The 16,756-nt window shown below is 44.3% G+C and overlaps 1 protein-coding gene across 1 annotated transcript in view; it reads right to left on the minus strand.

Annotated features, from left to right (window-relative positions):
- The window catches only part of LOC121580978 (rho GTPase-activating protein 21), an 84,146-nt gene that overhangs the window by 12,810 nt on the left and 54,580 nt on the right, over nt 1–16,756 (minus strand). The window contains 9 exon segments of the mRNA XM_041896230.2: nt 212–373; nt 6,249–6,391; nt 6,889–7,019; nt 7,174–7,238; nt 8,674–8,967; nt 9,210–9,335; nt 11,400–11,445; nt 11,571–11,673; nt 12,278–12,427. Of these exon segments, the coding sequence (XP_041752164.2) occupies nt 212–373; nt 6,249–6,391; nt 6,889–7,019; nt 7,174–7,238; nt 8,674–8,967; nt 9,210–9,335; nt 11,400–11,445; nt 11,571–11,673; nt 12,278–12,427 (1,220 nt within the window).

Below are 16,756 nucleotides of genomic sequence, written 5' to 3' on the forward strand. Positions count from 1 at the left end.
GTAAATTAGATATTTCTGTATTTCATTTTCAATACATTTGCTAAAATTTCTAAAAACATGTTTTCACTGGCATTATGGGGTATTGTGTGTAGATGGGTGAGAATTATTATTCTTTAAATCCATTTGGAATTCAGGCTCTAACAACAAAATGTGGACTAAGTTAAGGGGTATGAACAACTTTCTGAAGGCACTGTATACATGTGTCACTCACTTCTTCTTGGATGTCGATGTCACTCATCAGTCCTTTATTGTCCAGCTCCTCCTGCATGCTGGAGATGGCAGCATTGTTTCCTGGTACTCTGTAGATCCCAGTGTACTCCAGCCCTCTTTCCTCTACCAGCTTACAGCACACATCCACAATGAGGGGAACAAACTACACAACACAAACATAAAGTCTTTAGCATTATACATATTGGATGAACCAAGAAACAAATAAACAGACACCACTTTCATATACACAAAGTAGAATTTATACCTCACACATTAAAAGGGAAATTTAACTGCTGCTCTTTCACTGTATATGTCTGTCCATTACATTTACATTTTAGTCATTTAGCAGACGCTCTTATCCAGAGTGACTTACAGTTAGTGAGTGCATAATTATTTTATTTATTTATACTGGTCCCCCGTGGGAAACGAACCCACAACCCTGGCGTTGCAAGCGCCATCCTATACCAACTGAGCTACACGGGACTACACACACACACAAGGCTTCTGACATGCCAGCCTAAAGGGCAGGATGGCACATGAACCACCTCTCTTTCCCAACGATCACCTCTCTCTCTTCCTATCCTCTCCTCCTCCCGTATCCAACCATCCCTCTCCTCTCATCCCCACTACACAGTGTCACATCAACAAGACCAAACCAGTCCATTCCAGTCTAATCCAGATATCCTTTAAAAGCATTTTATTAGCTCAGAGAAACATGACAGTATTTCAGTTTGTCAATGCAATGCCAGAGTATAGTACATCATTACAGATCAATATATACACCTCAAATAAATTACATAAGAAAACAAAGGAATGAAGATGTAGGGGTTATTGTATTGTACAGATATGCAAGACGCTGTGTTGTCATCACACTAGGCAGTGTTACACCCCAGTCTGTGTGTTTATGTGTCCATTAATATGTTATTAACATATAATGAGTCTTACAAATCGGGAATTTCCTCACTACACGCAAATACGAGTGTTTATGCATCTCACCGGTAGAAATTGGACATCTACATTTCCTGGTTCAAGCAAACCACAATATCCATAATTCAAAGTGATTTCAGGACGTAGTACTGCCCCTGTCAAGGTGGATCCAGTTGCGAATGGGAGATGGAGATACAGGTATTTAGGAGATACAGGTAGCGTAGCTAACGTTACTCACAGGACCAGCCACTTGTTCATAGAACATCAGCTTGCGAATAGCCATTTATTTTTATTTAGACAACAGCTGTAAAGTTTAGTCATGGTGTGGTGCTCAGTATCTGGATGTGCAAACTACAAGCAAGCACAGGCTGCTGGGGTAACATTTCATCGGTTACCTTAGAAGTCGAGCAGAGGTAACGTAGCCAATTTAGCTAGCGAACTACATTTGTTTATCTGAACCAAAATCTAGCTAGCTAGATTTCATAATACGCTGGCTAGACATTCTAAAGCAAATCAATGTAATTAACCAGCTGTGTAACTTTGAAAATCAAATCAAATTTTATTTGCCACATGCGCCGAATACAACAGGTGTAGACATTACCGTGAAATGCTTACTTACAGCCCTTAACCAACAATGAATTTATTTGGTAATAAAAAAGTAAAATAAAACAACAACAAAACTGTTGAGAAAAAAAAGAGCAGAAGTAAAATAAAATAACAGTAGGGAGGCTACAGGGGGGTACCGGTGCAGAGTCAATGTGCGGGGGCACCGGCTAGCTGAGGTAGTTGAGGTAATATGTACATGTGGGTAGAGTTAAAGTGACTATGCATAAATAATTAACAGAGTAGCAGCAGCGTAAAAAGATGGGGTGGGGGTGGGGGGGCAGTGCAAATAGTCTGGGTAGCCATGATTAGCTGTTCAGGAGTCTTATGGCTTGGGGGTAGAAGCTGTTGAGAAGCCTTTTGGACCTAGACTTGGCGCTCTGGTACTGCTTGCTGTGCGGTAGCAGAGAGAACAGTCTATGACTAGGGTGGCTGGAGTCTGACAATTTTGAGGGCCTTCCTCTGACACCGCCTGGTATAGAGGTCCTGGATGGCAGGAAGCTTGGCCCCAGTGATGTACTGGGCCGTACGCACTACCCTCTGTAGTGCCTTGCGGTCGGAGGCCGAGTAGTTGCCATACCAGGAGTGATGCAACAAGTCAGGATGCTCTCGATGGTGCAGCTGTAGAGCTTATTTGAGGATCTGAGGACCCATGCCAAATCTTTTCAGTCTCCTGAGGGGGAATAGGCTTTGTCGTGCCTTCTTCACGACTGTCTTGGTGTGTTTGGACCATGATAGTTCGTTGGTGATGTGGACACCAAGGAACTTGAAGCTCTCAACCTGTTCCACTACAGCCCTGTCGATGAGAATGGGGGCGTGCTCATTCCTCTTTTTTTTCTGTAGTCCACAATCATCTCCTTTGTCTTGGTCACGTTAAGGGAGAGGTTGTTATCCTGGCACCACACGGCCAGGTCTCTGACCTCCTCCCTATAGGCTGTCTCATCGTTGTCGGTGATTAGGCCTACCACTGTTGTGTCGTCGGCAAACTTAATGATGGTGTTGGAGTCGTGCCTGGCCATGCAGTCATGGGTGAACAGGGAGTACAGGAGGGGACTGAGCATGTGTTGAGGATCAGTGTGGCAGATGTATTGTTACCTTCCCTTACCACTTGGGGGCGGCCCGTCAGGAAGTCCAGGATCCAGTTGCAGAGGGAGGTGTTTAGTCCCAGGATCCTTAGCTTAGTGATGAGCTTTGAGGGCACTATGGTGTTGAACGCTGAGCTGTAGTCAATGAATAGCATTCTCACGTAGGTGTTCCTCTTGTCCAGGTGGGAAAGGGCAGTGTAGAGTGCAATAGAGATTGCATCATTTGTGGATCTGTTGGGGCGGTATGCAAATTGGAGTGGGTCTAGGGTTTCTGGGATAATGGTGTTGATGTGAGCCATGACCAGCCTTTCAAAGCACTTCATGGCTACAGACGTCAGTGCTACGGGTCGGTAGTCATTTAGGCAGGTTATCTTAGTGTCCTTGGGCACAGGGACTATGGTGGTCTGCTTGAAACACGTTGGTATTACAGACTCAGTCAGACATGTTGAAAATGTCAGTGAAGACACTTGCCAGTTGGTCAGCACATGCTCGGAGTACACGTCCTGGTAATCCGTCTGGCCCTACGGCCTTGTGAATGTTGACCTGCTTAAAAGTCTTACTCACATCGGCTACAGAGAGCGTGATCACATAGTCATCCGGAACAGCTGGTGCTCTCATGCATGCTTCAGTGTTGCTTGCATCGAAACGAGTATAGAAGTGGTTTAGCTCATCTGGTAGGCTTGTGTCACTGGGCAGCTCGCGGCTGTGCTTCCCTTTGTAGTCTGTAATAGTTTTCAAGCCCTGTCACATCCGACGAGCGTCAGAGCCGGTGTAGTACGATTCAATCTTAGTCCTGTATTGACTTTTTGCCTGTTTGTCGGAGGGCATAGCGGGATTTCTTATAAGCGTTCAGGTTAGAGTCCAGCTCCTTGAAAGCGGCAGCTCTACCCTTTAGCTCAGTGCGGATGTTGCCTCTAATCCATGGCTTCTGGTTGGGGTACGTACGGTCACTGTGGGGACAACGTCATCGATGCACTTATTGATGAAGCCAGTGACTGATGTGGTGTACTCCTAAATGCTATCTGAAGAATCCCGGAACATGTTCCAGTCTGTGCTAGCAAAACAGTCCTGTAGCTTAGCATCTGCGTCATCTGACCACTTAGTTACGTTAGCTACAGCCTACTGGACCATATCTAACCGTTAGCTAACTAACTACCGCAGAGGCTAACGTGACTGGCCTATGTGTTCTATTTACAGTGTCTGATCCCATCAACATCTGCAGCAGCATCAACATCAAGCTGTCTTTTTTTCAAGTGTACAGTTAAATGACTCCAGCTGCATCAGAAACCAATAAAGTGATGACTTCAACTTATGTATCAATTCATTGTGATATACATGAAATGTATTTGGAAGTAACTAGCTACAATCTTGCTGCTAAAAAAATACGCAGGGAGTTGGTGTATCATTTCAACTTTCATTTGTTGGCAAGTAAACATATTTCAATAAAATAGTAGATTAATCTGACAATGTAGCAATTAAGTAGAAATGGCTTGTATTCAAGACAAAGGTTATTTGCTCTGGAGATCAAGGTGACACAGTAGTATGCAGGAACAGTTATGGCAATGTATGACGTATATACAGTAGAATAAAAATATACTAACACCTATAATAAATACTACAGTTCCACAATGGGAATACTTGCATATGTGCTGTTTGGGGGGTGCAGTGAGGTGTTCGTAGTCACTTTGATACAAGGGGAGACTGTTGTTATGGGACCCTTCACATCTCCTCTTTGAGTCAACCACTTCTTTGTAGCCAACATACTGTCCATTGTGTGAGGGATAAATTGCTTAATGGCCCAAACAACACATGCAGGCAAGGGGATTCAGTGTCCTCTACCTAGCTTCTCCCCATGTAGAACAAACTCCCAAAACAATCTGTAGGCCACCAAGCTGTATTGTCTGTAAGAGAATGCCAAAAACGCTATTAGACTTTCATGGGCAATCTTTGTGTACTCTTTGTATTCCTACTGTTGCAGCAAGATGCAGAATATTACATATCTCACAGACACATGATAGCTAGCTAGCTACCTACAACACACAGGTATAGTTACTCAAAGTCTAATATGAGTCATAAAGCCAAAGTCATTTCTTTACTCTTCGTTATCAAAACATTTATCCAGTTTAGTTCCAAATGAGATTCACTGAGGCTAGCTAGGCTAGCTAACATTAGCTAGCTACAACGTTAGGCTACAGTACTTTTTTGGTATAGTAAACAAAGCTAGCTCACTCAACATGGTTAGCTTGGATAGTAGTGGTACTAGCAAGCCCCTTTACGATCACGAAGTTATACTGTACTGAACAACACTGCCTCATGTAAAATGAGAGCTTATATTGCTAGCTAGCTACCAACAGCAAAACCACTTACTTGTTTGGCATTTGCTCTCCTGGTCCAGCTGGACAAGGCTGCCAACCCCAGTTGATCTTGGAGGTTCTGAAGAACATCTCCAGCACCCCTCTATCCATATGTGCGTCAAAGCTTAGATGGTCTGTCACACACACACACACGACCCAAGGGGTCTGCAGTGACTCTCTCCAGTAAGAACCGCCCGCGATCGAATTCGTTGCAGCACAGACATTCTTCTGTCGGCATGGCTGGACAGCAACCGCTTAGGCACCACCAGTCGGAGTCTGACAGTGGCTCCCCATCGCTGCTTGCTGGTCTCGCAATTCTTATTGTCGCTGTCTCAACTCCTATTCCGGCTCAAATGAATAGGGCTGTATGTCCCTATGTAAAATAACATCAAAAACGGTTTCGTTGTCCAGCTCTTCTTGGAAAGAGGAATCATCAGATGCAGCCATTGTAATTATTTAGCAATCTCGGATAGACAGTGCACAGTAACATAGCTCCTGTGAACCTGTAGAAACGAGTATTGCCCCCGTTTTGAAAAGCCTGCCTTCGAGGGTGGGAACACAATTGGATGAGGAAGTAGGGCTCCCGTCAGGCTGTTGTCTTTACAAAGCCAGGGAAAATGAGTCAACCTAGATATCCTGCTATGTCGTGGCAGATAGGAACATCGTTGAGACAAGTCCAATGGCTCTATTGAACAAGGACAACCATATCTCCTCGCTGCTAGCGTGACCGTGCAATCAGAGAAACACAAAGGCCACAATAATTGCTACAAAACATGACTCCATTCATTTTTAGATCAGAAAGCAGGCTCAATCCACCAATGATGTCATTGGTTGAACTCTCTCAACGCGAAAATAACACAATTGCACTATGGTGCATAATTATGTCTGAAACACCCCCTATGTAGGGAGACTGGAAAAACACCCCAAATAGTGTCTAGAGGTAGTTTCCCTTCAAGATCACACTACTCAACTATCACAGGGAAACAAAACATATACTCAATTCATTCAACAACATCATTTCCATGTCTTTCTCACATGTAAACACACACATACACACTCTCTCTCTTACCCTGTTGGTTTGTGCAGGTGGGCAGTCATCGAGGCGCACCCCAAAGGTGACCCCAGCAGTGGTCTTCTTCTCAAAGGGTTTCCTCATGATGCCGGGGATACCCCTCCTCCAGGCAGCCTTATCCCGTGGAGGACTGGATTCATCTGACAGAACACACACAAAGCAGCCATCTGAGAGGTAATCCACACTCAAACCACACTAGCTACTGGAAGGTCAACTGCTGCTTGTGCATACAGTAAAAGACACACGGTTTCAATAACATACTGTATTTCCACATGTAATCCTACCATATTTATTGTCTCCCGTTCTCGTGTAATGTGCAACTTTACTGTGTAGTATAGCTTCAAACCTCACCATTATGTCCTCCTTTTCAGCTGCATGTAAAGGACACAGCATGTCTACCTGTGCTGAATGTAATCCCTTGCTTTAAAGCTGAGATCCGTGAAAGGTGAAACAGCATCACTGGTCGCCCCAGGCGCATTTGTTATTGTTTACTAAACGGAGGTAAGGAGTGTGCAAACTGAGGTGAGCAGCTGGGTAAAAAAAATGGCAGTACATATTTGTGCAGTGATGTCTGGGAGGGGGGGAACTGTGTTCATTGTTTGCAGTAACTTCTTTGTTGTTGTAATAGTGGCCTTACCTCTCTCTCCTGTTTTGGGTGAGTGGGGGCTCTGGCTCTTGCCCTCTCCCTTCCCCCCCAGGAGGGTGTGTCTGATACTGAGGGACTGCCGGGAGGTTTTGGGGGAAGGCTCAGTCTTGCTGCTGGGGGCACTGGATCAAACACAGATATACACACAAAAAATGTAATATTATAGTACATTAAATTATACTATATGTGACTTTAAGGACTTGTGCATAGAAGTGGGTGTAAAATGATGTTGCATTGTGGGTCAAATAAAGAGGGCGTGTGTGTGTTGCTGCATACCTCATCATGGTGTTGTACTCTTTGATTTTTCTGCTGATCAGGTCCTGGCTGGTTACACCAGCATTCTGAAACACAACATGGACAACAAACTATCAGTTTTAACATAACTGGAACACAAGCTAAGTACAAATGGAATTAACGATTTTGGAAATGAAAAATCATGATGGATGTTAACCCAAACTTTTTTAAATGGCTGAGCAGTATGTAATACATCTTTAGTTCACATACCTTTGAACTACCAACACATTCAGATTTCTCAAGTATATCTTGTCTTATCAAATATCTTAAGTTTTTTTCAGATAGTTCTAAGTGAATAGGATTTAGCAGTTAACCACACTGAATCCTGTTTGAGCTATTTAGGAAGTCATGGGTTCTCCCCAGTAATGAAAGACTCTGTGGGAGACTGAGACCACAGACAAAGACCGAAGGCTAACTGAGAAGGGGCAAACAGCTGAACAAACAAGTACACTGTTAGCTCATTTCACAACCAACAGACAAGTTAACATAAAGCCAAGAAAAAACACATTCTTGTTAGGGTCCAGCAGGGGATGTTTATGTATTTTCTGTATCCTAGTGATCCTACATACAGTAAGCATAAGGACTCAAATGTTTAAATGGTTTGATATAATAAATAGACTCTAGTAGTGATTGTACCCACAAAACAGGACACTAGACAGTCTTATTTGTGGGGTAAACACCAAGGCAACCGGGACAAACTTCATTGCCATAAACCCAAGGAGAGGTATGGTTGAACTCCTGAGTGGTGCAGTGGTCTAAGGCACTGCATCGCAGTGCTAACTGTGCCACTAGAGATCCTGGTTCGAATCCAGGCTCTGTCGTAGCCGGCCGCGACCGGGAGACTCATGGGCGGCGCACAATTGGCCCAGCGTCGTCTAGGGTAGGGGAGGGAATGGGCGGCAGGGATGTAGCTCAGTTGATAGAGCATGGCGTTTGCAACGCCAGGGTTGTGGGTTCGATTCCCACGGGGGGCCAGTATAAAAAGAATATGTAATCACTAACTGTAAGTCGCTCTGGATAAGAGCGTCTGCTAAATGACTAAAATGTAAATGTTAACAAAAGGGAGCCGTGTCTCTCACCCAAAAGCTATTGCTTCTACTAGTGACCAAGGACAGTGAGAATGACTAATGTAAATGAAATAGAAGATTTGTAGCCTAAGCCCCGATGCAGGCTAGGCTATTCACAAGTGATGGCTGCAAAATAGCATACTGGCATTTGATACATCTGCCTTGCAGTTAAGGCAGGGCCTGCCAAAAATGTGGGTAGTAAAATTCTAGCTACTGTATGCGAGTCCCTTTGGATAAAAACATGGGCTTAGCAAAGAATGATCAAATGTGGGATAGACCTATTACAATCAAAATCAAACAACGTTTATTGGTCGCGTACACAGTTTTGCAGGTGTTATCGTAGTGCAGCAAAATGCTTATAATCATATGATGACCTTAGTAACACAGTAATGCAGTGTTGCCAGGCAGAACCCACCTCATCATCCAGATTACTATTCTCCTGGATGACTCTGATCCATGACAGCATGTCATCCCTGCCCTCAGCCTGGAACAGATACTCGCAGTCTGACGTGGTCAGACGCAGCACGTTCTTCCGTTTCGTGTCGCTGTAGGATATGTCAATCAGGCAGGCCTTGATACTGATTGGCTGTGGGTCATCGTCGGACTGGGAGGAGGCGTGGGAGACGCCGTCCCTCTTGTCCTTGTAAAGCGTGAGGCCGTGGCCTCGCAGCACGGCGTACATCTGCTTCCACGACCTCAAACCCCCACGCTAGAGACAGATGGAAAGAAAGAGATGAGGGAGAGAGAGAAATGTTGAGTTAAGGCCCTGCATGAAGATCAAAAGAGTTTGCACAGTGGGTGGGTGTGCGTGATATACCTTTTCACACGATTGTGGATATTTTTATTTCACATTGTCCTTTCCAGCAACTATGGTGGATACGTAACCAGACCAGCACAGTAGAGCCCCACATGATTTGGCAGTAGGACAAGGGTATAAGTGTGAAAATATACCTTGCTCTTCTCAGTGTTGATCTGCCTGAAGTTGAGCCAGCCTTCTTTAGAAGAGTCACTGAATATATCTGAAGAGGAGTCCCTTCTGGACCCAGAGTCATCAGATGACTTGTATCCATCCAGAGCCTACACACACACACACGAATATGAGTAATCAGTAGGAAGAGAGAGCCTGTGCTCTTAAAGAAAATAGCTAAAACCCCCAGGGAGTCCCTTTCTACTGGTATCTCAGGAGCATCAAAGCCTGTCTGACTACTGTAGCAAAATCACAATGACAGGTGAGTTCATTATGGGTGTTGAAATCAAGATGAGTCAGGCAAAGCCAGGAAACCATACAACACATCCTGTCAATGTGATTAGGAAACCTTTCAAAAGCACAGGGAAAGTACAAAGATTGTTTTCAAACAACCAGTTGCATAAAAGTAGCAGCTTGTCCCACCGTTAGGCACTATGATTAGGGATAGATATTACCGGCTTCTTGCCCACATACAGTACCAGTCAAAAGTTTGAACACCTACTCATTCAAGAGTTTTTCTTTATTTTTACTATTTTCTACATTGTAGAATAATAGTGAAGACATCAAAACTATGAAATAACACATATGGAATCATGTAGTAACCAAAAAAGTGTTAAACAAATCAAAATATATTTTATATTTGAGATTCTTCAAAGTAGCCACCCTTTGCCTTGATGACAGCTTTGCACACTCTTGGCATTCTCTCAACCAGCTTCATGAGGTAGTCACCTGGAATGTATTTCAATTAACAGGTTGCCTTGTTAAAAGTTAATTTGTGGAATTTACTTCCTTCTTAATGAGTTTGAGCCAATCAGTTGTATTGTGACAAGGTAGGGGTGGTATACAGAAGATAGACCTATTTGGTAAAATACCAAGTCCATATTATTGCAAGAACAGCTCAAATAAGCAAAGAGAAACGACAGTCCATCATTACTTTAAGACATGAAGGTCAGTCAATCCGGAAAATGTCAAGAACTTTGAAAGTTTCTTCAAGTGCAGTAGCAAAAACCACCAAGCTCTATGATGAAACTGGCTCTCATGAGGACCACCACAGAAAAGGAAGACCCAGAGTTACCTCTGCTGCAGAGGATAAGTTCATTAGAGTTAGCTGCACCTCAGATTGCAGCCCAAATAAATGTTTCAGAGTTCAAGTAACAGACACATCTCAACATCAACTGTTCAGAGGAGACTACGTGAATCAAGCCTTCATGGTCGAATTGCTGCAAAGACACCACTACTAAAGGACACCAATAAGAAGAAGAGACTTGTTTGGGCCAAGAAACACAAGCAATGGACATTAGACCGGTGGAAATCTGTCCCTTTGGTCTGATGAGTCCAAATGAGAGATTTTTGGTTCCAACCGCCGTGTCTTTGTGAGACGCAGAGTAGGTGAACGGATGATCTCCACATGTGTGGTTCCCACCGTGAAGCATGGAGGAGGTGTGAAGGTATGGGGGTGCTTTGCTGGTGACACTGTCTGTGCTTTTTTTTTTGAATTCAAGGCACACTTAACCAGCATGGCTACCACAGCATTCTGCAGTGATACGCCATCCCATCTCGTTTGCACTTAGTGGGACTATCATTTGTTTTTCAACAGGACAATGACCCAACACACCTCCAGGCGGTGTAAGGGCTATTTGACCAAGAAGGAGAGTGATGGAGTGCTTTATCAGATGACCTGGCCTCCACAATCACCCGACCTCAACCCAATAGAGATGGTTTGGGATGAGTTGGACCGCAGAGTGAAGGAAAAGCAGCCAACAAATGCTCTGCATATGTGGGAACTCCTTCTAGACTATTGGAAAATCATTCCTCATGAAGCTGATTGAGAGAATGCCAAGAGTGTGCAAAGCTGTCATCAAGGCAAAGGGTGGCTACTTTGAAGAATCTAAAATATATTTTGATTTAATATACGTGTTATTTCATAGTTTTGATGTCTTTACTATTATTCTACAATGTAGAAAATAGTAAAAATAAAGAAAAACCCTTGAATGAGAAGGTGTGTCCAAACTTTTGACTGGTACTGTATGTTTAATAGCCGTTATACTGGCTGTATAAACACAGCCAACATGGCTTAGTTAAACCATTATAGAGCTGTTATAATCCTTTATAGTTGTTATAAACAAAGTCAACATGTTGTGGTTAATAAACCCTGTATCGAGCAGTTTCCTCACCTTTCTCAGGCCTCTCAGACTGGGCATGTGTTTACTGTTTGATCGGCTGGAGACAGAGAGGAGAAGGGAGACAAAAAACGAATATTAGGAGGATGAACAAAAAACGATTGGAAAACAGTATCATGAAAATAAAACCAAATCCCACATCTCCAAATGTAAAAAGGGACTCACCCTCTGCCTTCCTCTCTGTAGTTATCCAGGCCCTCGTCGCAGGATTTGGACCTCTCTTGTTTGGCCTCGGCATCAGACTCCAGAATAGCATTTCTGAGAGACTCTTGAGACCGGAACATAAACACAAGGACAGTGTGTAAACAGAGTGATGTGTCATAGCTGAATGTTATTGGTGAGGGTCAGTGGTGGTGCTCTCTGAGGTAGCTTTAGGGCTCAATATCACAGGAGAGAATTGTGTTAATATCAAATGCACAGCCCAAAGTGGGTTATTTAAACAATGACACGTTGCCAATTTTATTCTGAAGTGATTTAGCACTGATGGAGGAGACATCATTGCTGCTTTCAAGCCTGTATAAAGAACTGGGTCAATGTCATGCTTCCTCAGAAAACTCCAGCACTGAGTTCTATCACATCTATTATGTGCCACAGCTATTATGTGCCAGAAACATCAAGACAGTAACAACGCAATGAAGGCGGCTGAGATGGCACTGTAGTATTCCCTATATAGTGCACTACTTTTGACCAGGGCCTATGGGGATTGGGGATCTGGTCAAGTAGTGCATTGCATACAGAATAGAGTGCCATGTTTCAGATGCCACCAATGACTGAAACAGACAACAATGGCATTGACAACACAGCAACTGACAGTGCTGTATCTTCACCTTAACCATGACAACCAGGAGCCCCGCCCCCAGAGTGCCTCTTACCTTGGTCATGTGATAGCTGTCGGCGCATGAGAGGGCACGGGGAGGAGCTTGGGCTAGGGGGGACTGTAGTTATGGCTGGAGCGGCAGATATCAGGGCGGAAGCAGGAATGGACGTGGCCTCATGGTCAACACTAGGGCTAGCCAGCTCGTCTGCAACCACACAACACAAGCTTAGGTATTACATGATGGACAAATATATGTTAAGTAGCACTTCATCACTGTCATCATCATCGTTCCTCCATCTCACCATTATCATCACCGATCTTCCTCATGATCATAATGGATAAAATGTACCTAAACTTCTGATTACGTTGCAACAAATTTGTTTTAAATAATAATTCAGCTTCCTGAGATACTCCAGTTATGTATCATCAGCAAGTAGACCACTGCAGCATTAAAGAAGAGTCCCAATGTAACCCTCTTATGGCACTACAACAACACAGCTGCTAGGAAAGAGGACGTCTCTCTCGCTCTCCCTCCCTCCCTCCCTCCGTCTCTCTTTCTGACATGGCCCGTTTTTTGAAAAGAAAAGTGTGAAAGTTGTTAACTGCTGATTAGAGCAGCATCTCCAACTCCGCCCAACCCTGGCCCGCCGAGCCCAAAACAGCTCAGAGTGCAAAGCTGCTCTCTGCCTGCAGCCTTGGGGCTTGTGGAGCTAAATTTAAAAGCCACTGCCCTAGTTCCTTCCAGCATCCCAGGCTGCGCCCATCTCTCATCTCAACCAGGGCCAAGGAGAAGGGGTGTGAAGGAACATCGCCAATGTAACCCCATAGGCATCCATCACCAATATAGGCCTATCCCATAAGCAGATTCACCCTCTCTGTGGACACAAACACCCCCTCTCAAATCTTTAGATCTAATATTCACCGAATACAGCTATACAACATGGGCCAAATGTACAACAACCCCATTGATGGCGTCAACTTCAAAGAGCATCCGTTATACAAGCTACAATAACATACCACCAATAACCCAACTTTTTGAGAAGCAAAATAACTGCATACAAGAAACTGGACTTCTTATAGGTTACACACTGCCCTCTTCCCCCATCTGTGGAACTCAACACACCGTCTGGTTCTTCCAGCGTCAGGTAGCGGCGCTCACACTCCTGGCAGGCCCTGCACCAGCCCCCCTTGTCCAGCCAAGCCCAGGGCCCCAGCCCCATGCCCAGCCTGTCCACCAGCAGCATGCTGCCCAGGGAGGGATTACCAGTCCTGGGGGATGACCCTCACTACACCTAGCCTGGCCTGACCATAATTGGACTGGCCCGGTACCGGAGATCCTCACTCTGGGATGCAAAGAACATCCCAGCTTCTCTGGTAGTGCTGGTCCCAATCCACGAGTCCTGAAGTTCCTTGCAAAGTTCAAAAGTGAAACTTTGCAAGATAAATCCTCAACGAGGGATCGTATTTGAAGACCCTCAAAACATTTAAATGAAACTTAAATTCATGTTTCTCAAATATTAAAAACGAAATACTAAAATCCAGCAGGCGATGGATGACCTTATTCCAGTAACACCCGTCATTTTTTAGATTCCAATAAAACCCAGACATTGACACTTATCAGCTGTTAGATCCAAGAGGGAAAGAAAATAATGTGACCTGGACCAGAGCTAAAGAAGGCTAAAGAAGACTAGTGACCAACCGGCTCAGCCACTGTCTGCCACTGCCAGGGCGGGCCATGGGAATGGAATCTGACCTCACATGACGAGAGCTGAGAGCCCCTACCGTACAGACAGTGGCCTGCCTGCCTGACCTTTCAAACGGGTCATTGATGGGAGCCTAAGGGGCTGCTCAGGCCTGGTCAATCAGACCTCTGTTCTCTGGATCACATCATGGGCACCAGGCCCGGAGTGGTGGTGCTGTGGCTGCCCCATCACCCTCCCTCCTCACTGTAACTGCCTGCTTTGTCTGCACCTGGCTTGGCCCTGCCTGCCTGATACACTACCAGCAGTGGTGGTACGGACAGACCATGACAGGCAGACATGTAATTGCTAGATGATACAGAAATAGATTTCTAGCTCGTTAAATAAAGATCATCATCATCATCAACATCACGGGAGACAGTGTAAGTAAGGCAGTTTGGTATCAAGTGTCGACACGGAGGGAGGCGCGCATCTATTGCCGATTCCAGCTCGACTTTGCTTTTTTATGACTATTTTTGCATAAATTATTACTTTGTTTGCTCAGAATGTTCGTGCAATAATTTCCTACGACCGACAAACACTTCTGGATTATGAATGGGAAGCTACACACTCTCAGCCTCCCAGATCTGGATTACTACATTCACTCCTTTCTTGCCCGCATAGTGGGCTTACCTGCTGCTCCTGGCCGAGATTACCTAAGGCAACGCCGGCGACGAAGAAGAGGAAGGAAAGGGGGATTCAAAGCTAGACTGAAAAGACGGGCTACACGGCCTCCTCTTCCTAGTATCCTGATGGCTAATGTCTAATCGCTGGGAAATAAACTTAGTAAACTCAGAGCAGGGCTTCAATCGCAGAGGGACATCAGCTCCTGTTCACCTGACCTGGAGATGCTAAAATGCCGACCCCACTATATGCAGAGGGAATTCACGTGTGTTATCATCACAGCTGTGTACATACCGCCACGAGCAAACAACGACGGCACTCAGCGAACTTCACAAGATCATTAGCCAGCAAGAATCCTCTTACCCGGAAGCAGTCACGGGTGACTTTAACCAAGCCTGTCTAAAACATATTTTCCCAAATATCACAAACCCGTATTCTGCCCCACAAAAGTATCCAGCGTGCTGTTACTACTCCCCGTGAGGCGGTGGACAAGAGGCAGACTGAATGCTGCAGGATTGTTTTGAGAATATGTTCCAAGATTCATCCACCCAAGACAGATCCATCAACATTGAGGAATGCCTTCAGAAAGTTTTCACACCGATTGACTTTTTCCACATTTAGTTGTGTTACAGTTTGGATTTAAAATGGATTACATTTAGATTTATTTTGTCACTGGCCTACACACTAAGTCTAATTAACTATAACTACAATTAACTATAAGGTCCCTGTAAGTAAGCATTTCACTGTAATGTCTGCACCTGTTGTATTCGGCGCATGTGACCAATACAATTTGATTTGATTTGATTTGAATTATGTTTTTTGAAATTTTAACTATCTTTTTCAAAATGAAAAGCTGAAATGTCTTGAGTCAATAAGTATTCAACCCCATTGTCATGGCAAGCCTAAATAAGTTCAGGAGTAAACATTTGCTTAACAAGTTACATAATAAGTTGCATGGACTCACTCAGTGTGCAATAAGTGTTTAACATGATTCTTGAATGACTACCTCATCTCTGTACCCCATACATACAATTAACTATAAGGTCCCTCAGTCGAGCAGTGAATTTCAAACGCAGATTCAACCAAAGACCAGGGAGGTATTCCAATGCTTTGCAAAGGGCACCTATTGGTAGACGGGTAAATATTTGAGCCCGACCGATAAATCGTTTGACTGATATTGTTGGTTGATATTAGCCTTTCACATAAATATTTGTATCGGTCTTTATTGCACCAATAAAGCACCAATATTATATACATAGAATGAACAAATATGTGTGGTCATTTGTGGTCAATTATATAATTTTCCTATGGTTGCCTCAAGAGGGCGCTATACAAGCTATTCATTGAACATAATTCAGCCCGTAAGTCCCGACGTGAGAATCAGAAAGTGGGCATGGTGTTTTGACGGTGAGTAGCTTGCCACAGCCAGTGTATTTGAATAAGTAAATAATCAAAAGTACACTTCACCAATCAAGCAGCCCTGTCCTCATCACATGCTCACTCGGTTAACATTAGCTGGCTAGCAAATCAGCAATGTAGTTAGGTTCCATCTAGCCAGCAAGGTAGTTAGCCTAGCTAGCTAGCAAGCAAGCAATCTGTGCTACTTATGTGCAAACACTGGACTGGCGCCAAAGTCACCCCGGACTCATCCTTCATACAAAAATAACACTTACTGTCTGGGCCTATTATGTTAGTGGGCTTATTTAGTTAGTTGGCACAGATAGATCATTCAGGCCATGTGTGTCATTCATGATGAGATAATGTTAGCTAGCTAGCTAAATTAGAACGTGTGACTAAAACCAGTTCGGCAAGCCATTTACTGCATTAACATTTCACTCCTCAGCGCATTCCATTTGCAGTTTAAATATATAGCATTTTGTATTGAATAACAGTGTCATTGACATTATGGTTTAAGTAAGAAAACATTTTCGTAATGAACAGCTAGCATGTGCTTGTCATAACAACAGACAGTACATTGTGATAACAATGTCGGTCAATGTCGGTCTCCTGAGTGGCGCAGTGGTCTAAGGCACTGCATCGCAGTGCTAACTGTGCCACTAGAGATCCTGGTTCGAATCCAGGCTCTGTCGCAGCCGGCCGCGACCGGGAGACTCATGGGCGGCGCACAATTGGCCCAGCATCGTCCAGGGTAGGGGAGGGAATGGCCGGCA

The sequence above is a fragment of the Coregonus clupeaformis genome, chromosome 14 (assembly GCF_020615455.1).
Source record: "Coregonus clupeaformis isolate EN_2021a chromosome 14, ASM2061545v1, whole genome shotgun sequence".
Lineage (NCBI taxonomy): Eukaryota > Metazoa > Chordata > Actinopteri > Salmoniformes > Salmonidae > Coregonus > Coregonus clupeaformis.